We start from the raw sequence: 26838 nt of genomic DNA on the forward strand, positions 1-26838 counted from the left end.
ATAACCCACAGGTTAAGAACTACCGTTTCTAGAGCTTTGAATATTTTCAGTATCTGGCCGAGAACTGGAAGGTTTGTCCCCTCACCCTACTGACACCTTTATTAATAGATGCATATCTATTCTTTAGTCAAACCTGGGTAAACACTAATAGCTTTTTAGTCAACTTTTTGTCGCTGTAACAGAGCACCCAAGACAAGCGGCTTGAAGGCAGTTGGGCTCTGGCATGCTGGCTGTGGCCTTTTTCTGCAACCACATACTCCTGCACGCTAAGGTGTTTTTTGGTTGTGAGCTGAACGACCCCACATGATGGGCCTCAGATGCAAATGTTAAACCATGTATGTGCGGGGTTTCTGGAAGTGTCTCACATGTTAACGCTTCTTCCCTCACCTCTTTTCCCAATGGTGGCTCAGAATTGCCAATATTTCCATGGAGGTTGGCAGGAAGGCTGGAGAGCTGCCCCCTGGGGGAGCGATCGCGTCCCTGTTAGAGCACTGTGTCTGTCCTACTGGCACCACGGGATTCTCCTGTCAGGTAAGGAGCCTCCAGTTCACATCTGCTTCCTGGCTTCCAGCTGAAGTGTGTTCATTTACAGCAATCCAGCCCAGGGAATGGAATGTATGAACATCTATAGTGTCACTTTTTATTGTTTTTAGAGCTTTAAAAAATATAAGTTTTCATTTAAATACACATAAATTCATACTTACTGTCTCCACCAACTTTTAAGTGTGGAAGTCAGCAATGTCAAGGGTGTTCACATGGTTCTGTAGACAGTTGTCCTTCAGGGCCTTCTTTCTCTTCCCAGATGGAAACTGCGTCTGTGCAGCCACCACCTGCCCCTCATCTGCTGTTTTCTTGTGTCTGCCTCTGCTCCAGTTCCCCACAGAAGGAATCCTGCAGTGTATCTGCATTTGTGACTTTCGTCTTTGCTTAGCACGTGTTTCACACATGCTGAGATTTCTTCCCTTTTAAAGCTGAATACTGTACCGTCACTCGGACACGTTCACTGTGCCCATCTGTCCATTCCTCTGTGGGGATGTGGGCTGCTTTTGTGAATAGCTCTGTGGGGAAGGGAGTGTGAAGTAGCCTTGTTAGGCACGGCTAGTGCCATTTTTAATTTTGGAGGACTGCACACTGCCTTTCTTCCGTACCAGCTGTGCACGAGCACCCCACTTTCTCCTCAATGCTTGTTCTGCCCACTGTTTTGGTTGGTGACATGGGTCTTGTGATGAGCAGGACACTTGTTCTATTGGTGGGAGTGTTTCGAGACAGTGTCTCACTCTGTCGCCTCGGCTAGCTTGAAACTTACTGTGTAGCCTAGGCTAGAGTGAAATTCACAGGAGTCCTTCTGCCTCAGTTTACCCCAGCTGGATTGTATGTCTAAGTCCTCATGCTCAGTGTTACTGTGGATTTCATCTGCATTTCTTTCTAATAGTGGTGTTGCCCTTCTCATGAGCACCTTAGCCACCTGTCTTTGCTGAAGAGCATTTACCTTTGCTCAGCTTTTAACCAGTGTCCACTTTCTTGTCCCTTTTGCCTCCCTGTAGGACTGTGCTCCTGGCTACCACAGAGGGAAGCTCCCAGAAAGCGGTGGCTGGGGACCGCGCCCTCTGCTGGCTCCTTGTGTGCCCTGCAGTTGCAACAACCACAGTGATGTCTGTGACCCCGAAACAGGGCAGTGTCTGGTATGTTTGCTTGGGAACTGACCTCAGTTTACACTGAGTGATCAGCGTGACCTGAAAGACAGCCAGGAATCAGGCAGACCCTCCAGCTGGTCCTTGCCACATGGCTGCTGCCATCGCAGTCTCAAAGACATTGAAACCTCCTCCTCCTGTCACTGGGAAACTGGCAGGGTTTGTTTCTGTGTCTCCCTCAGCCATGGATGCCTCCCTCACTCTAGTCCTCAGCAACAGGTCCTTGTTTCTCCGCTACTCTCTGGGGTGGCTCGTTCTGTAGGACAGCAGGCCCCAGGAAGCCAGGATCCATGGTCTGCTAAGGGAAGCACTTCATGCTCGTCTTGCTGGGGTTGACAGTCAACAGGGCCAGCGCCTAGAGCTGTTTCCATCTTAGCTCGTCATCTAGTACTCAGTTCTTATCTGTGTTGTGCCGTGTTGATGAAATGAGTATTTATTACAGTTTATTTTTGAAGAGAGTGCAGATAGTTCTTCTGAAGGGAGATCTATTTGGGAGATCGAGCAGATCCTGATCAAACCTATCTTTAGCAGATGAAAAAGGAATAAAACTTTTAGATGAAAGGGTGTTTTCTAGTTGCAAAGAGTCTGTGAAAATAGGCTTTTTAAAAACATTTTTGGTAGCGATTTCTCGCTCTGTCGTTTCTTGCTACTGAGGGGGACTTGGTAGATCAGGGGTGACCAGCTGCACAGGGTCTCTGTTTTGCTGTTGTTCCTCCTTGGCTGCCCTGTGCACAGCTGCCAAGCAAATAAATAGTGAGGGACCAAGCAGCAGAGATTTTAAATAAACCTGTGATGAGAATCGCTTGCACTTTGAGGTTAGAGATGCATCTACAAGATCTTCTGATTTGAGGGTCTCTGGTTCAACTAATGGCATAAAATCTTAACTGTTGTTCATTTGCTTGTTACAAGAACCTGCTGGTGGCACTCTGTGACCACGAGTTTCCTCCCTCCTTGGTTTGCTTCCCAAGCCAACTGCGTGTTCGCTTCTGCCACCGCAGCTCCGTGCGTGTGAATGTCGGATCTTGGAGTAGTTATTTTTCTGTTTTCTCTCTCTGCATGAGAATATGGAATCCTGGATTAGTGCCTTTCCTGCTGCTGTGATGAGACAGAAGGAGGAATTTATTTTGATTTTCAGTTCCAGAGGGGGAGTCCATATGTTTGCCATATGGAAGTCATGGCAGCAGGTGGCCAGAGCAGGAAGCTGAGGGATCACATGTCAACTGTACACAGGAAGCAGAGAGTGAACTAGGAATGGGGCAGGGCTTTAAACTCTCAAAGGCCACCCGCAGTGACTTGCCTTCCTCCATCAACACTCCATATTCAATAACTCCCCTTAAACAGCACCAACAACTGGGGGCAAGCACCCACATGTATGAGTCGTTTCTCGTACCAACCACACAAAGCCCTAAAGACCCATGGGTACACCACTGGTCTCCATCTACTTTAGCTCTAAGGATCTCAGTCCTGACTGCATTGGTCATTGATACTAGACCTGGGTCTGTTTTCCTCCGGGAGAATGTATTAGCAGTTTCTAGGCTTATGTAATCTTATGGTCAATAAAGGCCACAGATCTGGAAAAGCCTCCAGAATTCTAGAAAATATAAAGAAACATACCCCATCTTCCTTACGCATTAAAGAATGCTTGCTGATGTGTAACACAGTTGGTTAAAAAGCTGTTCCCTGGTGAGAATCATATCTGTTTCCCATTGCTTCTCTCTTCCACTGAAATGCTGACCTTCAGAACTGCCGTGACCACACGGCTGGTGACCACTGCGAGATGTGCGCTCCTGGCTTCTATGGGAAGGTGATTGGGTTGCCTGGAGACTGCACCCCGTGTACCTGTCCTCACCGCCCCCCTTTCAGGTAAGTCCATTCTGGGCAGCCTGACACAGCAGCTTCCTGCATTCCTAAGCTGGCTTTCATTGTCTCCAATGAGAAGTCTGGTATCATTCTGATAGGTCTAACTTTATCTGTTACTTGGCCTTTTTTCTTTGCAACTCTTAATATTCTTTCTTTACTCTGTATGTTTAGTGTTTTGATTATTATATGGCTAGAGGACTTTTTTTGGATCCAGTCTGTTTGGTGTTCTGTAAGCTTCTTGTATCTTCATAAGCATATCTTTCTTTAGGTTGGAAAAGTTTTCTTCCATGATCTTGTTAAATATATTTTCTGTGCTTTTGAGTTGAACTTCTTCTTCTATACTTATTATTCTTAGATTTGGCCTTTTCATGGTGTCCCATATTTCCTGGATATGTTGGGTTAAACTCTTGATGAGTCTATTTCCTCTATTGTATCTTCAGTGCTTGAGATTCTCTCTTCCATCTCTTATATTCTCCTGTCCATGCTTGTGTTTGTGGTTCCTGATCGTTTTCGCATGATTTCTGTTTCTATAATTTCCTTGGCTTGTGGTTTTTTATTGTCTCTATTTCAGTTTTCAAGTCCTGAATAGTTTCTTTCATATGTTTGATTTCTTTTTCTTGGTTTTCTTTAAGTGATTTGCTGATATCTTCCAATTTTTTGTTTGTCTTTACTTCCATTTCTTTAAGGGAATTTCTCATTTTCTTTTTTAGAGTTTCAAACATTCTCTTAATGTTATTTTTTAGGTCATTTCTTTCTGCCTCATCCATATTTGGTTGTGCAGGTCTTACAGTTGTAGGGTCTTTAGGTTTTACTGGTGTTGTGTTGCTCTTTGTGGTGTAGCGTGTGATCTTACCTTTTCTACTCATCTTTTCCTCTAATAGATGTGATTGGGGCTGTCTGAGATTCTGTTGAATAATCTTCTAGGTGCCAGTGAATCCAAAGCTCAGATGGTTGTTCCTCATGGTACAGCCAGTTCCACAGTTCTAGTTACCCTGTTGGTTACTCGTGTTCCTGGAAATAGCTCAGCTTTCCTGTACTTTGCTCTGCTCCCTTGGAGTTTGTTGTCTCAGGCCTACTTTGGCCTTGGTTACCGGCTTTGACCTGTTTGTGTAAATCCTGGTCTGGATCCCCTTCTGCAGAAGTCCCTGGCTTGGAGATGGACCTGGAAAGGTTTCTGGCTCCAGTCCACTGCCTCGGAGTTCCCAGGCTCAGATGCACCCAGAACCACAGAGGACCTGGCTCAGGCTTACTTCCTGAGAGGTCCCAGACTCACCTCAGACCTACAGAGGTTCCAGATTCCTGCCTATTCCCTTTGATGTCCCAGACCATTTCCCAGACCCACAGAGGTCCTGGCTAAGGCCTACTCCCTCTGAGGACCCAGACTCATGCCTGGCCCCGCAGAGATCTCTGGTTCCTGCCTACTCCCTCGGAGGTCCACGATTCATGCCCAGACTGGCTGAGGTCCTGGCTCAGGCCTAGTTCCTAGGAGGTCCTAGACTCATGCCCAGATCCACAGGGGTCCTGGCTTAGGTCTACTCCCTTGAAGGTCTCAGATTCACATCCGGACCCTCAGTGGTCTCTGGCTCTGGCTCACTCGCTCCGCGGTTACTCTCCTGTACCTGTTCTGGTAGAGATTGTTGACTCTGGATCTGGTCGCTGGCTCAATTCTGATCCCCAGTGTCCCAGGACTGGATTTGCCCCTGGCTTCTGCTCCCTGTGGACCTTGCTTCCTCAGCCTCTCTCTGTCCTAGGTCGAAAAAGATAATTTCTATACATATATTCCACATCTGTGGCCAATGGCTGTGTGCACCCAGAGAAATGTGTCCGTGGCTGTTTCGCCATTTACTGTGTGTATTTCCATACCGTGGAATAATGCACTGTATTTCCTCCATCAAAAAGAGATAACCATGCCTCCAGTTCCGTAGTCATATCTATGAGATGCGAGAATTTACAAAGTTGAGAAGCCACATCTCACTTGGTTCATCTTCCCCATATTTATTTCCCTGAAGTCTGCCTGATTAGTTAAGGAGATAGATGTTGGAGGTGGTTCAGGGCTGGTAACTCACGCTGTGGATGTCCAGCTTACTTCCCTGCAAGGAACCAGACCTAATTTCCCACTTCGAGTCAGGTCCGGTAGCCTGCAGTTACCCATTTCAGCCTCCAGGTGGCACCAGGACATTTTAAAAAAAAAGATAACTAATCCAACGCTCCATCTGGACTGTATCAGTTTACTGCTGCTGGCCTACCTGCGGCTGCCAGTCATGTTTCCCTGTTCCACCAAGTAGATTTTCTGTGACTTGTTTTCTGCACATCGTCGCAGTCTGTGGAACTGTACTAACCAGCAACATTGTCTTCCTGTTTCCCGCGCCTTGTCAGCTCAATCGCTATCTAATAAATATGGCAACCCCTCTCTCCAAATTGATTTAGAAAGTTTTCCTGGGTAGCTGGCTATGCTCTGTGAGACTGATCTACTTAGCACTCACCTGCTGCCACCCTGCAGCAAACGCCTCTTCTGACTCTGGATACAGGAGACCTCCGTGTGTCCCATAGCGTTGTCTGCAGGCTTCCATTCCTTCTGTTCTACAGAGTTGAGCTCTAGCCGCTTGTCCCGCCACCCGGTATAACCACTCAGTGTTTAGAGCGTGATGAGAAATAAATACTTTAGGATAAAGATTTGAAGCCGATGTCTGAAGTTTTCTGTAAAACCATTTTTCTTTCAGTTTCAGCCCCACCTGTGTCTTGGAAGGTGATGGTGGCTTCCGGTGTGACGCCTGCACCCCTGGCTATGAAGGACAATACTGTGAAAGGTGCACTGAGAACGGTCACAAGGAGCAAGGGACGCCCGCTCGTTGTATCTCCTGTGGGCTGTAGTCAGGATAGTGATCTGGGAATCCCTACACATTTGTTTGTGCAGATAGGTGGCCACATTGATAATCCATAGCAAGGTCTCCTAAGAGGAGGGTGTTATAGTGGCATATTGTTTGTGTTTTAATAAATGAAGCTTGCCTGAAGGTCAGTGCAAAGCAGGCACACTAGTCAGCCATACAGGGCAGACAGTAATACCAAACACCTTTAATCCCAGCAGCCATACCAGTTAGCCATAGAGGCTGGGGGAGGGTGGTGCTCGCCTTTAACCCCAGCAGTAGAGAGGAATATAAGATGGGAGGAGACAGGTCTCAGCTCAGTCTCAGACTGAGGATTCCTGGAGGCAGGATCACCCATTTCAGTCCAGGGTCAAGATACGAGCCCCAGGATGGCTGCTTTGCTTTTCTGATCTCCAGGTTGAGCCCAGTATCTGTCTCCGGGTTTTTATCATTCGTGCTACAGTGGGCTCTGCATTTCATTTGCAAAAGGGATGACGGCCTCTGGGCAGAGCTGGTGCATGTGTTCCTGGTTGGTGCAGACTGCCCTGTCTATACCTACTGTCCCCTTTTCATAGGTGCTCTACAGGCTATCATGGCAACCCGCGTGCAGCAGGTGGCAGGTGCCAGAAGTGTGACTGTCACCCCCAAGGCTCTGTCCACAGTGACTGTGACCGCACATCTGGGCAATGTGTTTGCAAGCCAGGAGCCACGGGACTCCACTGTGAGGAATGCCGGCCAAGACACATCTTGACAGAGAGCGACTGTGTGTGTAGGTGACTCTCCTGTATCTTATGTTAGGTCTTCCTTGCTGACCTGGCTGTGACACCCAAGGGCTCAGTGGGATACCACAAATCTCACTGTTCTTTACCCTTTATTGCAATTCCTTGAATTAAACCTTTAATTGTGCACAGATAAGCCAACACAACGTGGATTGTGTAGGGTCGTGCGCGATGGTCCAGGCTGACTCCAAACATCACGGTTCTGCTTCACTTTCCTGTTTATTGACTGGATTACAGAAACATGTACTACACCCAGCTAATAATTTTTATTTCATAATTTAGCTGTATCAATACTTCCTTTTTAGTGAAACTAAGGATCAATCAGTGTGGAAGAGAGGTTGTCATCTATATTGCCCAAATTTCGGGTCTCTTTAGTTTTCCCCAGTTCTGACCATGTCTGTCCAGTACAGGGGAAAGTCATTTGGGTGTCTTCTTTGTGGGTGATGGGAGAGGGTTAGAGGGGATGAGTATCAAGGAATTGGGAAAGGTTTTTACTTTCATTCTGTGACTGTTATAAGCAAGCACTCCCTCAGGTGTGTTCTTCCCTGCTCTCTGCTGGAGGAGGAAGTACTGGCACACACTGAGACCGTGGGGGTGGACTTTGGAGGGAATACCAAGACAGCTTGTAGTCAGGCCCAATTCTAGATGAGCCGTGGCACTGTAAAGGTTCTTTTTTTAAAAAAAAATATTTATTTATTTATTTATTATGTATACAATGTTCTGTCTGTGTGTACGTCTGCAGGCCAGAAGAGGGCACCAGACCTCATTACAGATGGTTGTGAGCCACCATGTGGTTGCTGGGAATTGAACTCAGGACCTTTGGAAGAGCAGGCAATGCTCTTAACCACTGAGCCATCTCTCCAGCCCCACTGTAAAGGTTCAAGTGGTGGGAAGGCATGATGCCTCGGCCACTCTGAGGCTCGGCTCCTCCTTTCCCTGTGACTTTTGTTGAGTCTCCGTTACTATAGGAGAATTGCAGCTCCCCTGCGGTTGGAGTGAGAATGAGGTGTGTGGTGCATGGAGCCCCACTGTGTGTTCTCTTTCTAACACCCTGACTCGGTCACTCAGTGTTCAAAGGCTATTTGCGTTAGCTTTCATTTTCTCCCCGTTTTCTCTTCAAGCCTGCGATGATGAGTGTGTGGGCCCCTTGCTGAATGACCTGGATGCTATTGGCAATGCTGTTCTGTCTCTGAACCTCACTGGCATCTCTTCTGCTCCTTATGGGATCTTGTCAAGTCTGGAAAACACAACTAAATATTTCCAGGTAGGTACTAAGGGTGTGGAAGATGGTGGATAGAAACACCTGTCTCTGAGAGAGAAGGAGTATGGGGGTGGTCATTTGTCTGCCCTGCCTTTCGATCCCCCATGGGTGTCAAGTGACAGTGTCTTCATCCCAGACCTCACTGGGGTCTCTGGGGAGCTCTGATGGAGCTGCTTCATGGACACCTCCTTGGACTTTCTGCCCACGGATTTTGTCCCACTCTCTAGAAGTCGGCAGCAGCCCTCCTTCTCTTCGACAGACCTTTGGGTATTTGAAAAAGCTATTCAGATACAAATACTAGGAATAATAAATCTGTCCCTTGTTAGTGCTGGTTTATGCCAAACATGAGTATTTTCTGTTACGTGTTGCTATTTTAACTGGAGTTCAAGGATATAGGATATAAAAATAGTCTTCCTCTGAAGATGGTTTAAGTCTCAAAGGGTCAATCTTTTGTTTGTGTTTTATCAAAAGATCTGACCAAAAGGAGAGTAAAGTTAAGAAATCAAATCATAGACAGTACCCTTCTCTGGAATGTTAATTTAATTGGAAAATATTGCTAAATTATACTTTTTACCTTCACATTACAATTTAAAATAATCTATCCACCATGACATGCAGTAGGACAATGGATGGTCATTACTAAATAGTATTTTACAGAAAGAGGCTCTTCTTGTGCATGCTCACCCCCCAACACACTTACACTCACTCATACATTCACACACATTCATACACACTCACTCACTCACATACACTCACTTTCAGACACACTGATACTCACACACCCACATACATTCCCATTCCCATTCTTACACGCTCACACTCACTCACACTCACATACACTCACATTCAGATATACTCACACTCACACACACTTATAATCACACCCACCCACACTCTCTCTCACACACACATTCAAATACACGTACACACACACACACACACACACACACACACACTGGTGCTGAGGAGGAGCTTATAGACTCCAGGAAATATTTTTATATTACTTTTTATCAAATAGCAAAATGGGCTTTTAAAAGATGGGTGATTCTGCATTCATTAAGAAAATCCTACAAAAAGAAAGGAAAGAAAAAGATATTCTAATATCTGCTCCAGCCATCATCTACACAGTCAATAAATGCCGTGCCCTGCCAGTTAGGTCCCAGGGATAGTACTGTACTTTGAATTTATCAGGTGAAGTGCATAGTTCGTTCAGACTGGAACTAACCTTGAGTGGTTTACTCTAATGTAGTCCATTCATCTATCCCCTTAACAATGCTTTGTGTTCGTACCCAATACTCTCCTGAGGGCAGGAATGTGAACTGAATTGTTTCTATTTTTTACCAACAGAGTGAAATTAGACAAGGTATATACACTCTTCCTAAATAGTAATGTAGCTATTTCATAGCGCTGTGAAAGATTTGCATAGCTAAACAAGAGGTTAGGATGTTGGGATGGATTAAGCACTTAATTACAAATAATCTTTTCCTTATTGAATACATTTTAATTTTCTTAGGAAGTACTTTTTCATGTATCGACAATTATAGCTAATATTTATAACGTTGACACTGAAACCAAGCAGTATTTGGTCTATGATGCCATCTGTTCAGAGTCTGCTTACTAGACCAGAGTTTAAATTTATGTCTGTCTGAGAGCAACCCAGAAAGTGATAGCAAGGAATAACATTGCTATAATTGACAGCTGGTGATGAATGAGTGAGCCCTTTTCCTTTTAAGTAACTATTAAAAGCAATCACAATGTCTTTCCGTAAACCAACAAGCAATTAGCCCACAATTCTCTGAAGAATGGAATATTTTAATGTGATACGGTAAACAATGTGATATTGCTTCTTTTTTTCCCCCCTTAGAGGTATTTATTAAAAGAAAATGCTAAGAAGATTCGGGCAGAAATCCAGCTTGAAGGTGTTGCAGAACAAACAAAAAACCTGCAAAAGGAGGTAAGTTCTTTGAAAAAAAAAAAAACAAAAACCCACCTCCCCTCGAGCCTCCCAGGGCAGCCCTTGGAAGCCTTTGGGTTCCCATCAGCCTTGCACGGCAGCCCACAGAAGCCTTTCACTTCCCACCAGCCTCTCAGGGCAGCCCCTGGGAGCATTCAGGTCTTCTCCACCCTCCCAGGGCTGTTGGAAGGAGGCCGCTTGTTCTTCCTGGCCACTCGGCTAGCTTAGACCCAAAATAATCACACAGAAACTGTATTAATTAAATCACTGTTTGGCTCATTATCTCTAACTTCTTATTGTCTAACTCTTACATCTTAAGATGTAACCCATTTCTCTTAATCTGTGCATCACCAAGAGGTCATGGGCTACCAGCAAAGTTTCAGCACGTCTGTCTCCTGTGGCTCCATGGCTTCTCTCTGACCCTGTCATTCTTCCTCCCAGCATTCAGCCTAGCTTTCCCTGCCTACCTAAGTCCTTCCTTGTTATAGGTCCAAAGTAGTTTCTTTATTTATTGATGGTAATCACAGCACAGAGAGGGAACTCCCACATCACAGGGCAGCTCTTAGGAGCCTTTGGGCTCCATCTGGTGGGTTCCAGGAGGCCCCAGATGTTGATCATCAAATGGTTCTAACCCCACGATCCTCTGTAGTGAAAAAGGTTCCTAAGCAGATCACAGTTGCCATGCATGGTAAGGAAGAAACGCATGGTTCACTTAGCTGTTTGCCTTCTCTCCTTAACCTAAGGGGAACTAAAAGATTGTTGAGGTTTCCTCCTTGTCCTAAATCCAGTCATCGTGGGGTTTGTGAGGTGGAGTGGCTTTGGTACTTAGTGGTCCTTGACTTGCAGGTTTCATGCCTGTTGAATCTGATGGTTTTAGGTCCTAGATAAAATTAGCTTGGTCTTCATGTCAGCAGGGAATTATTTATTTTGTTTACCTCATGGAAGGGTGTGAACCATCAAAACATCTTCTGATTTGTAGCGGGTGAGAGGGGCCTGTTATCAAATATATTTTATTATAGATGTCTCGATATGTTCAGACATACACAGCCATGCATGCAGAAGAAAGTACTATCTTGATGCCAGGAAATTTGAAACCAAAGATGATATTAGAATAACTTGCATGTTTGAGTAAGGACTTTGGGTCCCTCAGCAAGCAGATATTGTCTAGAAAATAATCTGATTAAAATAATTTTTTTTTCTCATCATGAAAGAAGCTTCTATTTGGTGTTAAGGAGAAAATACCTGCAGGCCCAATCCTGTTATTTTATAGTCTTTGATATTACAATCACAATCTCCTTTTGACTTATGAAATTACTGAAAAGAAATGACAGCTGAGGACGGTTGTGTCAGTGTCAGAGCTGAGAGTTTTGTGGTCACGGCTTCACTCCCACTCCTAAGGAGGTGCTGGTGTGACCCCCATGTTACTGATCAGGCTGGAGGTGGACAGCTCTACTGGCTGCGAGATTCAGGCCTTAGGCAGTCTTCCTGACAACTTGTTCTTGTTTCATAGGAACTAAAACCTCCCAGGCAGTGAGGTTCCACTTCCCATAGTCAGTGTGAAATCCTGCACTGCACACTGACATTTTGGTCTCCAGGCAGTGAGGTTCCACTCCCGGTAGTCAGTGTGAGATCCTGCACTGTACACTGACATTCTGGTCTCCCATCTCAGAAAAGTACATGTTGTTCAGTCAACTCTTAACTGTGCCAACATCATGTGTCTGCACTAGTGCTGGTGTGAGCAGCCTACCACACCGCCAGCTGTGTACAAGTCCGGCACACTTGTATGAAGTATATACTGCTGCAGTGACAGTGACAGATGGTGCTGCTGCCAACCGAGGTGTTTACAGGATGGTATTTCCCCTGACGGCAGTGTATCCCTGCTCTGCCACCAGGCTCATACATCCCTTATTCATTGAGTTCCTGGATTTTATCATATTCTCTGGAGCTTGCTGTAATCATACATGATTGTATTCTTCATGGCCCAAGGAGCAATGGGCTACATACACCTTAAATGTGTGTGTGTTATACTTGCACACATAGAAGTACCATTTGGCTTAGGTGTAAGTACACAATGCCTTTTTGTGTAAGGAAGCACACAGTGTATATGGATGACAACAGTATATCTCCTAAGGAGTCCTTTCTCTTGTCACTGGGTGATATGTGACTGTACTTGGGTGCTAATATCTTAAGGCTTCCACAACTGGACACAAGCTTTGCTAGTCATCTAGACTGCTTGTAAAAATAAACCATCCTATCTCACAGCGAGCATGTCTTAGGTGATTTCAGTATCAAGTCAGTCAAATCTGAGCCTAGAAATATTTACCTTGGTTTGCATGTGTTGTTCTTAATTTCTGCGGGTTGTTCTTAATTTCTGCGGGTTAGACGAGGGTTACGCTAGAAAAGACACAGACACGCGGCGGTACCACGTGGTACACTTTTTAATGGGAGGGGAAAACACACTAGGAAAAGTGAAAGGAAGGGACAAGGGGAAGGGATAAGAAGGGCCGAACTTGTGGCTTGTCCTTGCTTTTAACAGAGGATGCAAAGGCTTCTGGGAAATGTGTCCCGCGCTTGCCGTGCGCTGGAGTCCAGAGGGATGTTGGGAGTTGTAGTGTTGCAAGGGAACAACAGCATGATCATGCAATCTTTATGATCTGTATATATTTTGTCCCTTTAAAGAGGCAACAGTTTGTGTTGAGAAGCTCATATAATATTAAACCTCACTAACCTAGTCCTTCCTGCCCTCTCAGCTCACTAGAGTCTTAGCAAGCAGTCAGCAGGTGAATAGAGCAACAACAAGAACTGTCAATGGGACTCGAGCCCTGGCCACGTTCATTGAGCAGCTGCATGCCAACATCAAAGGTAGTGTGGACAGGCTCTCCTTTGGGGACTTTGTGCTTTGTTAGTAGAGTCACGATCGCCTTATGAAGCACATGAACAGTGTTGGGCTGGGCTTCCTAATACCAAGGGACTAAACCATCCCATAGCACGGGGACCCTGAAATGCCTGGGATCTCTACTTGTCTACATTGAAGAGACTTACTTAGTGACATATCTTCTCTGTAGACATCATGGAAAAGGTGGCAGCGTTGAATGAGACGGCACGTGGGGACGTCCAGCCACCCATTTCTACTCTTCAGAGCATGCACCAGAACATTTCTTCTCTGCTGGAACTTATAAGGAAAAAGAATTTCACAGAGTTGCACCAAAATGCTACCCTTGAACTCAAGTAAGTCCTGAGCACTGTTCAGACTACCATCAGCGAGAACCAGGCATTTGGTTGCTGGAGAGGGGAAATTGTGGGGAGAATGATCTTTGAGAATTAATATTGTTAATTGAGGAGAGAGGCCCAGCTGTCCAGGAAATGAAGGGATGGGTACCTGCCCCTCCATATACAGAAAACAGACCAGGGAAACCAGTATAGTCCATCTCTGCGTACTGTGCAATAGGCTCTGTTTTCCTGTGACTTGTAGGTTAATTTCACCCACTGCAAACCAGAGAGCATAGTGAAGTGTTATGTAGATCACACACAGGGTGATCTGTCAAGAAGAATAATGGAGACACCTAGACGATCAACTCTGGGACAGACAGACACTGTCAGCATCACAGAGCTCGGTCCTGAAACCCTCATAGAACCATACAGTGTGCAGCCCCAGAGAATGGTTGTTTGTAGACTTGGGAGCTTGCAGTTTCCTTCCTGACCCTTTTCTAGTTTTTTTCCACATGGTTGTTAGCTAGTATTGTCCTTCCATTCGGTAGTTTGAGGATCATTTTAACCAGTTACATGAGACTCGCTCATGCTCTATTCTTTCTAGTATAGTATGGAAGTGTTTGTAAACTTTGTTATTGTAAATTATCATGTGATAGATATCTTGGACAGGCATTTTCTGTTATCTTCCATATTTCTATGTGTTTTCATATAGATATTTATACTACAAGTTCTTGCCCTCACTCTCCCTTTTCTTGTCCCATCCCCCCTCCTCCTTTTTCTTCTCCTTCCTGTCCTATTCTTCCTCCCCCTCCTTCCTCTCCCCTTTTTCTTTCTCCTTTGAAGCAGGGTCCCACTGTATCCCTGCTGGCCTAGAACTTAAAATTGTCTCGTCTCAACCTCCTGAAAGCTGCGTTTACAGTATGTGTCTATGCAGACTCTGCCCTGCCTGTCTGGGTTTCAGGACAGTAGATTACCAGAGTAGACAGTAGGACCAGATCATTTAGTCCCAGAATCTGCACATGGAGGCTCCCTAGCGCTCAGTTCCAGATCAGTTCCACAAGGATGCTAATGTAAGCACTGTGCGCTTTTCCCCAGCAACACACACATTAGGTTCATCATTCCTTTTGCCCTTGAACATATCTTTGTCCTTTTGCTTTGCTTGGGTGGAACTTAAAAGGAAAGGCTTGGTTCCAAGATAGGCTTTGGGATGAGATCTCATGAAACAGTCACTCGAATGTTGGTTCAGAGAGACCAGACAGGCCCCGAGAAAACCGAACTGAATGCTGTGAAGGCAGCAAGATGCCAGAGCAGGTAACAAGACCACAGAGTGCCCAGCTACGCCAGCGAGAGTGGCAGCTCTGTCTCCTGCTGCTGCCCCACGTAGGACAGAATCCTTGCCTATGAAGGAGCTTAGTAAGATGTAGATTCCGGGCTGATCGTCCTAGAGATCCAAAGCCACCTGTGGGAGTCCCCTTCCTCACGCCACCCTTTGGTCACTCAATGGACAGATATGAACCCCATGTGCAAATGTGATAGCAGGATTTGGGGATACCCAGAGAGACAATAGAGCCTTTGTGCTCACCAGAGCTTCTAGACCACTTAAGAAGAGTTCACTTTTTGAGAATGCATTTGAAACAAAGCAGGGAAGGCAGGGCCAGCCCCTCTCCCTCCCAACGGGCTGGATCTTCTGGGACTGCCGGTTCTATAATTGCATCTCCCTTTCTGTTTAGAATGCAACTGTCAATCAGATTCTATACTTCTCTCTTCCATCTATAAGTGAAGTTATGACTTGGGGCCTTTATTTTTAAACAACAGGAATTCAAAATGAATTTTCTAGCCTCCACTTTTTAGTTTCCAAGATAATCCCTCTTCCAATGTCACGGGTTGTTGCAGGAATGACTTGTCATCATATTACTAATTATAGTTATTATAAAATTCATGCTCTGTGCTCGAGTCTGGGTAATCAGCTTTGGTGCACCTGCCAGTCATTCACTCAGTGCCAGACCACTCCCATCTTCAGGGACCTACTGCAGCTCCCAGGATTCCAGGTGTTGCTGCAGTTCCCAAGATTCTCAGCACTTATGGCTCAGATGAGGAAAAGGACAAGAAGCCTGCAGGGAAGTGTGGGAAGGAGTGCGTCTAGCCCTGTCAATGCTGAGGCATGCATGGGCAGCCCGTATATGGTGATTCTGTTGAACTTGTCCATGTTGGGTTTCATGGTCTAAGTTGATGAGGATGACTGACCAGGTCTCTTCCTCAAGAGGGCACCAGATGTCATTACAGATGGTTGTGAGTCACCATATGGTTGCTGGGAATTGAACTTAAGACCTTGAATGGTGGCTCAGATGGCTCAGCAGTTAAAAGCACTGTCTGCTCTTCCAGAGGTCCTGAGTTCCATTTCCAGCTTCCACATGGTGGCTCACAAGCATCTATAGTGGGATCTGATGCCCTCTTCTGGCATGCAGGCATCCATACAAGTATGGTAAGGGCCAGACCTTAATGTCCTCTGAACTCTGCATATTTGACATGGCACTTATACATCCCTTCCCTCATTACACACACTTATGCACACAAAACATATAAAGAAAGAAAAATTGCTTCTAGTCTTAAGCGATCAGGATCCATGCTAAGCTTGGTCATTTACACTTATAATCGTAACAATGAGGGAGGCTGAGGCAGGAGAATTTTTTTGAGTTCAAGACCAGCCTAAGGAGTATAGCCAAGACCTGTCTAAAAAAAACAAAAGACAAAAAATAAAAAACAAAACAAGAAGTAAGTCACTCTATATTCCTAGAAGGAGCTATGATCATTTGAAAATCTCTTATTAGGGTTTTAAGACCCAAGTTTTACTTCCTAAGTGGACCATTTCTCTTTATCAGGGCTGCTAAAGAGTTATTGTCACGAATTCAGAAGAGGTTCCAGAAGCCCCAGGAAAAGCTGAAGGCATTGAAGGAGTCAGCCAGTGGCCTCCTTTCAAACCACAGTGAAGAGCTGCAGGCGGCAGAGGAGCTCCTGAAGGAAGCTGAGACCAAGACCCAGGAGAGCAACCGCCTGCTGCTCCTCGTCAAGGCCAACCTGAAAGAGTTCAGCGTGAGTCTCAGTATCTCCTTCCTCCTCAATTAGGACGGTCACTGCTTAAGTGTGTTTGTAAACAGCACCAGCTTTAGCCTCTGACAAAGGGAGCCTGGCTCCTGGCTTCAGCCAGTGACACTTGGTGCCAAAGTCAGAAGCTGGCTTGCTTTCATTGTATATCCTTAATTGATGATTTTTTGATGCAGGAGAAAAAGCTGAATGTTCAAGAAGAACAAAACTTGACCTCAAAGCTCTTCGCCAAAGGAAGAGAATGGGTAGATTTCGCCACCGCTCACGTGGATACTGTTCAAGACACCCTAACAGTAAGTGCCAATTTGGGCAGCCATAGCAGTTTCCAGAGTAGCCACACACTTCATTCATGTGTATACATGCGCACTAGCAAATCATCATGCATTTATTTACGTTTTCATTTCTCCATGCAGCAGCTGGAGCGGCACAGAGATGAGCTCCTTTTGTGGAGCAGTAAGCTCCGGAGCCACGTCGATGAGCTGGTCATGCAGATGTCCAAACGAAGAGCTCGTGACCTGGTCCACAGAGCTGAGAGCCATGCCTCTGAGCTGCAGAGCCTTGCAGGTGTTTTCGACAGGTAGGGGTGCAGAGTTTTCATAATCCAGGAAGTGCTTGTCAACCCACCGACCAGGGCGAGGGTGGCTTTTTGAATGACAGCATTGAATCACTTTGATGCTGTGTTTGTGGGCACACCCATGCATGCACACTCATGTATGCCTATGCATATGTGTGTATGTATATGTAGATCCATGCCTACTTAGAAGACACACATGTGAATGCCATAGGACAATCTTTGAGGTCACCCTTAATGTTGTACACACATTTTAGAGCAGTGTCTTGGTGACCAGGAACTCACTAGGCTAGCTGGCTCGTAAGCGCTGCCTCTCTCAGCCTCCCTAGTGCTGGGATTATAAACAACTATGCTTGCCCTTTTCACACGGACTCTGGGAAACAGTAGGAAAGTGCTCATGCCTTCAAACCAAGCATTGTGCATGGAAAATTTGAGGGTCGTATTTTACTTGTGTGGCAATTTAGATTCCCTCCTGCATCTGCCAGCTTTACTGCAGGCATGCATGTATGATGGAGAACGCTGTGCTGCATGACAGGCTAGCAAGGCTTTTCTAAGTACCTACAGTGCTCAAGCGCTCTGTGTACGAGATGCACAAGGACACTGTGTTCTCTACACATCTTGTGTTCATGGAGTCCAAGATTCAAATTGAGGGTGTGGCTGCCCATGCTCCACCTGTAGAAGTGCTGAGAGTCTCTTTGCCAGTGCTCAAAGAACCGCATCCGGCATTAGCTGCCTCCTGGTGGTCTATGCTTGTAATATTGTAATATAATTATTTTTCCAAAAGTGGGTGTGAGGTCCAGGACAGGCTCCAAAACCACAGAGAAACCCTGACTCGAAAAACCAAAAAAAAAAAAAAAAAAAAAGTGGGTGTGAGGTACCGTGTGTGCTGCAACCCACAGAGACCAAAAGAGGGCATCAGATCCAACGGAGTTAAAGTACCAGGCTCTTGAGCACTGCCCTAACTAAGTTAAATAAGTGTAAATAAGTATAAATAAGTCTAGAAACCTTGCTGGCCTGTAGCTTTGCTTTATTTTTAACAAGGTGAGGAAAAGTTTATGTAATAAGTGCAACTATTAGTTAAAGCAGCTTTGGGATAGTAGCTCAAGGGGTGGCTTAACTAACTGTTGAGAGACCAAGTTCAGGTGCCAACTTAGGGCACCACATCAAATACTGGTGTCTGGTACCTTGTTCTTCCTTCCCCGAAATGGTGACTTCAGTTCTTTGGGTTATGGGTTATGGCTTGGGATTTACAGTTTTTTCTGAGAGAGAGAGAGAGAGAGAGAGAGAGAGAGAGAGAGAGTTACAATACTGGGTATTGAACCAACTAACAGCCTCGTGCATGCCAATCAATCACTGTAACACGGAGCTATGTCCACAGTCCTCTTCATACTTTTATCTTGAGACAAGCTCTCACTAGTTGCTTAGAACTCACTGTGTAGCCCAGGCTAGCTCTGCATATGTGATCCTCCTGACTCAGCCCCCTAGTCTAGGCCAGGAGGCCTAGCTAATCTTGGGGTGTTAATTATTTGGTGAATTTATTAAACTTTGCTATAAAGGATGAATGTAAAAAATCTTAGTGGGAACATTTGTGAATAGGAAAATAGGCATCGAGAAACAGTGTCATGAATAGGTTACTTAACACACGCAATTAAAACCGACCCAATAGATGATCGCCTAATTTATGTGCTGAATTGAATGGCCATGAGTACCATACCAGCCAGTCACAGAGAATGGAGATAGAGCCTCTGCTTCTCTGTATCCTCTTCAATCATTCCTTAAAGAGAAGAAATTTGGGCTCCATTTACGGTTAGATTAAAATCTTTATAATTTAATCTAAGAGTAGTAAAAGCATCTTGATTATGATAGTCAACATTAAATAACTTATTTTTAATTTATAAATCATTGGATTTTCCAGTCAAATAGCAACAGACAGTAATTGCTGATGTCTGGGATGGGAATTGCTCAGTTCGAGAAGGTTGGGGGGAAATGAAGTGTTTCCTTGTCACGGATTGTCTGCACAGAGCTAGTGAAATCCCACCCTGGCCAGTTGGCAAATTCCTAAACCTTTCGCCTGCTTGTTAGAACGAAGTTCAACTGATTGGCATATTATCTGACTCGACTGCAGAAAGCCAGGCGAATCTCATCAAATTGGGGTACAGCCTTTGGGGACCACCTTAGCACCCCTTCCTGTGGTCAGAAAGCTTTTTGAAAATTAAATGGTTTTCAAGAGAGATTATACACAATGCACACATGCAGGGGCACCCCAACATGTACCTTGAACTTAACATGGAAAGTGGGGGACAGATGGTGGGAATCATCAGATGGCTCGCTAAGGTAAATGGTCATCATGACTTTGTGTTGATTAAAAGCAGTCGCCATGACAGGCAGCTTCTCAGGCATGTCTTCTGTGTGTGGAGGGGAAGCCATTGGTCCCTAGTTCTGGCTTCTTTTCCAAGAAGAAAGAAACTAGCAAGCTTTCAAGTTCAGTAGAGGCACCCACTGTATTCGTGAGTGACTCCACTAATTCAGTTTTTTTTTTAAATAACGTCTCTACATAATGCTTACTTGATAGTGACCTTGAAAATGTTAGAAACGTGTCCTTGAACGCCACCAGCGCAGCCCACGTTCACGCCAACATTCAGATCATGATGGAAGAAGCAGAGAGACTAGCCGCTGATGCTCACAAGACTGCGAATAAGACAGCCTTGGTGAGAGATAGCCAAGGGCTTCATTGTGCATCTTCCTTTTCTGCATTCCTTGGATGGCTTCTAGAATAGCAGTTCTCAACCTGTGGGTCACTACCCCTGGGGGGGGGGTTGAACATCCTTTCCATGGGGGCCACCCAAAACCATCGGAAAAATGCAGATATTTACATGACAATTCACAACAGCACCAAAATTACAGTATGAGGTTGCAACGGAAATCAGCACAACACGAGGAACTGTATTAAAGGGTTGTGGCATTAAGAAGGTTGAGTACCACTACTCTAGAATTTTTTGAGCATACACTCAGTGGCTCAACTATATTTACCTACAGTCTTTTCTTGTGGAGACTGTTTGTATTTTTTGCTTTTTTTCCCGGCATATTATATGCCCTTTAATTCTTAAAACATTTTGAGAAAACAGGGTCTCACTATGCAGTAGAGCCTGGCCTTCAATCCTGAATTCAAGTGAGCCCCCTGCCCCAGCCTTCTGGATAGTTAGAAATACATTGGACCATCTCACCTATGTTTTTAAGTCATTTTTGCTTCTTTGTGAAGACTAATGACTGCAATTAAAGACAAAGGGAAACCTCGGTTTCTTCTGGTAAAGACGTTGATGCCGTCCATTACCCACTAACAGTTTTATAATGGCCAAGTTCCTTCTTTATATACGTAACCATGTCCCTGTGTTCTTCCTCTCAAACACTGAATTTTCCCTCTGGCTCTGAGGTGGACTTTTGTTCTGGAAGCTTGCCGTTGATCTTCCAATAGGGCTGCTCTCTCGGGGGGGGGGGGGGGGTTACTATGTGTGAATTGTTCTGTTTTTCAGATCTCGGAACCCCTGGTTTCTCAGGGGAACACAGTTCTGCAGCGCACTTCCAGGTTTCTAAAGGAAAGCGTCAGTGCCAGGAGGAAGCAGCAAGGTCAGTTTGCATTTGGACGAGCGGGATGGGTGGTCACGTGGTGATGAGCATCCTCAGAGATTGGTCTCTTCCTAGAGCAATTTGAAGCTCCTCGTGTCTCTCTCCTTAATGTAATAATTTCGTCTCATCTCAACTTCGTGTGGTTCTCAATCTTATTCTAGTGTCGTTTACTTGAACGTGCACGCGTCTCTGTACTTAAGCCTTCCTTATGACCAAATTCCAGGGGTTGCCCAAGTTGGCACTGCCGCTGTTCTTCCTGGTGGATGTGGGGGTGCTTCTCTTTTGTTCTCAAGCCTCCCAGATCCTTGAGGAAAGGGGCTCTATCCAGTACCATCTTTATAGTTTTCATCTGACTCAAACATGATAGGCCCTCATTGAAATGTTACTGGGTTAAATCATAAATGATAAGCCCTTTTCCATAAATACCTATACGGTTCAAGAATTTCAGCAAGCGATCACTTGGGACATGAAAGAGCATAACATAAAATGCCAAGAATCTGTTCTATGTGAGAAAATATGCAGGCATGGGATTTTGGTGGCTGTATAATCTGCTTCTCAACATTGATGCAGGTAGTTTGTAGAGGTAGCATTAGACCCTCCCGTAGCTCCATGAACTCTCGGAATCAAGAGCTAGGCCCAACTGTAGCTGACTGAACTAAGGGTTTGGGCCTGGGCATTTTTGTTTGTTTCTCTGTAAGGAGACAATTTAGAAACTCCCCTGTCCTCTGAATGTCACATCTTCACAGTTCTTGTTCACCAATTCAATCATAAAGGCCGATGGGCTTTGGCTTCAGTTTGCACAGGGAAGGTACACTGAACTCTGGATTCTTGGCAATTATAATTCCATGCTTTCATCATGTGTTCGGAATACTAGCTTTGGTTTCACATTGTGAACAGAGACTGTAAAAGTTTTAATCCAACAGTGTAAATTAAAACTGAAGGAAGTTGAAATGAGTCCAGACTCAGTAGGTGAAGGGAATAGAAAAGAGCTGATTGGTCAGAGTGACAGGTTGGGGACCACCATCAGGGTTTGACAGCCTTGATGAGAAAGGTTGCGGGTTCCAGCATGGGGAGAAAATCATGAAATCTGACAGTTTAAACATTTCTTCGCCTTTGTGCTTTCAGGAGCTTAGGCACAAAAATTCAAGGACAAGTAATAGTACAAAAGGCATTAGCAACATTGACGAAAGGACCAAACCAACCAAACCCAGTATCTGCAATGACTATTGCTAAGAATTGTTGGGAAAACTCTCAGCATTGCTGTAAATGGATGAGGAAGGATCAAGCTGTTGCCTAGGCAGCGTGCTAGCGAACTAACCTAACGTGGACCTTTCTTTCCCCCTTCATACAGGTATTTTACTGAAGCTAGATGAGTTGAAAAATCTCACGAGTCAGTTTCAAGAGAGTGTGGATAACATCACGAGGCAGACCAACAACTCCCTCTCCATACTTAGAGAAATTCCTGGAGGTAAGCAGAAACGAGTTCCATGGTGTAATTACCTTCTCATTGTAAAAGCGTTACACGTAAGCATGAGGAAGACCTGCCTAAACTCTCCTTAGGAACTACAGTCGGAAGCGAGACCAAGATTGGTTAAGTTCCAGCTTGCGAAGGAGTGTGACTTAGAGGTGAAAACCACGAACCGCTTTAAACCAGGTGCCTCAGTTCACACTCCTTCGAGGGTTATGATTACACCCTGAAGAGATTTACGGCCTTTTGTAACCATGTTAGTTACTGACTTTGAAAATGGGTTTAACTCAGCACGTCAAGGACAGGGGGACCTTCCAAAGAGGTCAAGAAGAAAAGAGAAGGTTATTGCCTCTCCTTGGATGGGGTACCATGCTCACTGTGAATGTGACAAGTGTAGGAATTTTTATTTTGTGATCTTCCTCCCTTAGGCGAGGAAACATGGTAAAGTCAGCCTGTTTGTTCATCCTTGAACGCTGATGGTTTGGAAGCACATGGTTCTCCAGCACTTTAAGTTTGAGTCATAACCCAATGAGTGGCGTTCTCTGCATTCTGTACATGGCCCTGTCCCCTTGTTTGCTTCAAAGACTCACCTGGTGCTTCCTCACCTGGGAATCTCTCTTTTCCTTTCTTTTCACCACCCCAAGGAGAGTTATCCTTCATCTATTTTAGTAAAACACATTTTTATTTGGGCCTGCTCCAAATTACAGAGAAGTTCAGAGAGAAGGGCAGAACTGCCTAGGGATTTTCTCGCTTATTTTCTGGGGTCTTACCATGTAACCCAGTCTGGCATCAACCTCATGATCGTGTTGTGCCTGCTTCTGGGTACTGGAATTACAGGCATGCGCCACCATGCCTGGCTTGGTTGCCGTATACTTTTATATGGCTTCTTCCGGGATGGTTGTTTTGCTCTGTGTGCTGAGGCATTCTCAAGTGAGTAACAGCTCCATGAAGACGTCCTCACCCAGGGGTTCTTGAATAACAGAGTTCCTTTTCCTTTAGCATCCATGTCCTCCCTGTGCTGCTGTTCTTGTAGCAGCCAGTCCAGGCTGTGTCTTAACACCACTTTGTCCAGCCATGGCCAACTCCCTCTTGATTCCAGGCTTCAGTTCCAGAGCTTTATCCAGACATGAAGTGACGTGGAGGTGACGATGAGGGTTACAGAAAGGGACTAAATAGAGAAGCTTGAGGCTGGAGAGATGACTCAGGGTGTAATGCCCCTGCTGCCAAGCCTAGAGACCTGACTTTCATCTCTGGACCCACACATTGGAAAGGAAAACCCCCCTCCCACACGTTGTCCTTTGGCTTCCGTATGTGCACCATAGTGCATGAACATTCACACATACGTGTGCACACACTAAATAAATACACAAAGTAATTAAAGTCCTTTCGGTTTATCACCCCAGAATTTAAAACCATGGCCACTAGCCACTGCTTTCGTAGTCACACTGTGCCATTAAACTCATATTCGAGGGAATTAAGTATCCAAGTTATTTCATTGGTTCTTTAATGAGGTGATAGATGGACCATAGGAAACATGCAGCCTTAACTGACATTAACAAAGCAAGAAGCCTTGTTTTGTAGTCAACAGGAAAAAACGACGGTTGGAATGTGTTTCTGTGTAAAACGACACTTGTAGTTTTACCCTTGTCCCAGCAGGGCGCGTGACTGTCCGTGTCTTTATTTTAGGTCTGAGAGAGAAGGGGAGGAAAGCCAGAGAGCTGGCTGCAGCTGCCAACCAGAGTGCAGCGAGGACACTAGAGGAAGTCCTGGGTTTAAGCCTGGGGGTTGTCAACACATCAGGGGACCTGTCCAGAGTGAATGCCACAGTGCAGGAGACAAATGACCTTCTGCGTAGCTCCTCAATGACCAGTACGTCGGTGGGCCTCCTCCCTCTTTTGAAAGCCGGCAGCCTGCTGATTGGGAGAGAGCCGGGGAGGGGTGGGGAACAGCACAAGGATGCAGAATGCAAATGTCCTACCATGTAGATCCCCACTTGTGAAGGAGAGGGGCCTCGGGGAAATGCACATTGCCAATGTGTGAATTCTTCATGTATTCCGGGGTTTGATCACTCTGTCCTGTCTTACCCGGTGTCTTAATAATGAGCACTGCCCTTCCCTGCTTTCCCTCCTGCCTAACTCTCCTGCCACCCCTTTCCTCCTTGTCTTCATCAGCTCTGTTGGCTGGAAGGAAAATGAAAGACATGGAAATGCAAGCCAATCTCTTATTCGATCGACTGAAGCCTATGAAATCGCTGGAAGAAAACCTGAGCCGAAACCTGTCAGAGATCAAGCTTCTGATCAGCCGGGCCCGCAAACAGGCAGCTTCGGTGAGCTGAGCTTGTGGCTTGTGATAGCATGACTCCCAGAGCCTGGCTCCTGCTCACAAATCGTGGGCTCCTGCTCACAGGTCCTGGGCTCCTCCTGCTCACAGGTCCTGGCTCCTGCTCACAAATCATGGGCTCAGCTGCCCCAACTTTCCAGTTCTTGATAACCCCATGTCCACTTAGCCTCCTCTTGGGATAGTTAAATCATTTTTCTTAGAATCCCGCTCATGTTTAGTGTATTTCAAAGATTCTTAAGAAAAAGCTGTCCTGACTTTATGGGAATTTATGGTTAATGCCTGATCATAGCTTAACCTTCCTGCTATGAAAGTAAGTTATGCAGTGTTATGAATTATGTATAGAATTGAGTGGCCATTGAGTGGTTCCATCTGATGTTGTTCCTTCCATTCACCAATTAATTTTTAATGGTGGGGGTATTCTCCAGATTGAGCAGCGTGGGCCTCGCCCTCCAGGTCTCTGAGAAAACAGTTTGAATGCATACAGATGCTGTACAAGTCTACTTCACAAAATGCCTGATACGCCAGAGAGGTCAAAGTAGGGGAATCGTTCAGTAACTACCCGGGGGTCAACTCACTCATTCTCAAGCACATAGTAGGACCCCTGAGAGAGAGTGCTGTTGCCACAGTGTGGGTCCCTAGAGAGGAAGAGTGTGACCCCTGATCCCAGCTTGGTCTTTCTCAGCTTTCTAGACAAAGGCACTCTGGTCTCTGCTAGAGTCTGACTTTCTAGAAAGGGATGCAGGCTCACACGGGCTCTGACCTCCCTCTGTGTCATGGAGAGCCTAAGTCAACATAAACCAAACTTATAGTTCTAGATCTCATGGTTAATACAGACTTGGAAGAGTTGAGATTAATAGAAAATCTATTCACAGATAATTATGAAGAGAGCAATATGTAGTTAATAACACTTTATAGCTTTTATTGCGTGATATAATAATACATTACCCCTGCATTTATTTAAGAAATGATCATCACAACCAGGCAATGGTGGCGCATGCCTTTAATCCCAGCATTCAGGAGGCAGAGGCAGGTGGATTGCTATTATTTTGAGGCTAGCCTGGTCTACAAAGCGAGTTCCAGAACAGCCAGAGATACACAGAGAAACCCTGTCTCAAAAAAGGAAGAAAGGGAGGGAGGGAGGGAGGAAGGAAGGAAGGAAGGAAGAAAGAAAGAAAGATCAAATACTTGTACCAGGTTTTTTCTTTTGGACCACCAAACTGCTCCCAAATCATGACACAGAGACTTAGTAGTTTTGAATGTTTCGCCTAGCTTAGACACACTTCTGGCTAGCTCTTTTAACTTAAATATGCCTGTTTCTCTTCATCTACCTTTTGCTTCAGGGCTTACTACCTTTCTTACTTCTGCATAACTTACTTTCACTGCTTCTTGCCTGGGTGTGTCCCTTGTTCTCTCCTTCTTCCTCCTTCTCCCAAGCCTTGATTACTCCTCCTCTTTATTCTCCTGCCTGCCAGCCTTGCCCATCCCTCCTCTGCCTAGCTATTGGCCGTCCAGCTCTTTATTAGACAATCAGGTGCCTTAGGACAGGCAAGGTGGAACACATGCAGCATGCCTTTACATAATTCAACGCATCCTTTCATCATTAAACAAATGAATTATAAACAAAAGAGCACACCTTTACACAGTTACCATAATAGTCCACTGCATAAACAAAGGTAACACATTTTTGCCTAGTTAAAATAATATTTCACAACAACTACTTGTGGGTCAGGTGGTACGAGTCCACAGGAACAAGTGATTAACTCTTATGTAAATGAGACAGTTCCCTGTGTAACTGAGCCTATTGAAAACTAAAGGGCTGGAGCTAGGCTTGGTGGTACATGCCTTTAATCCCAGCACTTAAAGGAGCAAGGGCAGGCAGATCTCTGTGAGTTCGAGGCCAGCCTGGTCTACAACCAGGGCTATTAACACAAAAAAAACCTGTCTCAAAAAACAAAAAAGTAGGAAAACTAAAGGGCTGGAGAGACTGCTCAGCAGTTCAAAGCATTTGCTCTTCTTGTGGAAGACTGGAGATAGGAACCCAGGTCAAGAGGTGGGTCGTGACTGACTGTAACTCCTGCTCCTGGAACTTTGAAGCCCTCTTCTGGCCTCTGGGA

General features: G+C 45.3%; 1 protein-coding gene across 1 annotated transcript in view; it reads left to right on the forward strand.

Moving 5' to 3' along the window:
* LOC121458908 (laminin subunit alpha-1) overlaps nucleotides 1-26838 on the forward strand; it is a 119994-nt gene that overhangs the window by 73618 nt on the left and 19538 nt on the right. The window contains exons 28-44 of the mRNA XM_041668293.1: nucleotides 411-531; nucleotides 1545-1682; nucleotides 3433-3554; nucleotides 6272-6358; nucleotides 6991-7184; nucleotides 8316-8458; nucleotides 10320-10409; nucleotides 13160-13271; nucleotides 13475-13637; nucleotides 16499-16709; nucleotides 16898-17014; nucleotides 17135-17298; nucleotides 19865-20000; nucleotides 20823-20916; nucleotides 22268-22384; nucleotides 24071-24253; nucleotides 24556-24710. Of these exons, the coding sequence (XP_041524227.1) occupies nucleotides 411-531; nucleotides 1545-1682; nucleotides 3433-3554; nucleotides 6272-6358; nucleotides 6991-7184; nucleotides 8316-8458; nucleotides 10320-10409; nucleotides 13160-13271; nucleotides 13475-13637; nucleotides 16499-16709; nucleotides 16898-17014; nucleotides 17135-17298; nucleotides 19865-20000; nucleotides 20823-20916; nucleotides 22268-22384; nucleotides 24071-24253; nucleotides 24556-24710 (2347 nt within the window). The remainder of the gene's footprint in view (nucleotides 1-410; nucleotides 532-1544; nucleotides 1683-3432; nucleotides 3555-6271; nucleotides 6359-6990; nucleotides 7185-8315; nucleotides 8459-10319; nucleotides 10410-13159; nucleotides 13272-13474; nucleotides 13638-16498; nucleotides 16710-16897; nucleotides 17015-17134; nucleotides 17299-19864; nucleotides 20001-20822; nucleotides 20917-22267; nucleotides 22385-24070; nucleotides 24254-24555; nucleotides 24711-26838) is intronic.

Source organism: Microtus oregoni, unplaced genomic scaffold, assembly GCF_018167655.1.
Source record: "Microtus oregoni isolate MIOR12 unplaced genomic scaffold, Mior012 000018F_ref0000195, whole genome shotgun sequence".
Lineage (NCBI taxonomy): Eukaryota > Metazoa > Chordata > Mammalia > Rodentia > Cricetidae > Microtus > Microtus oregoni.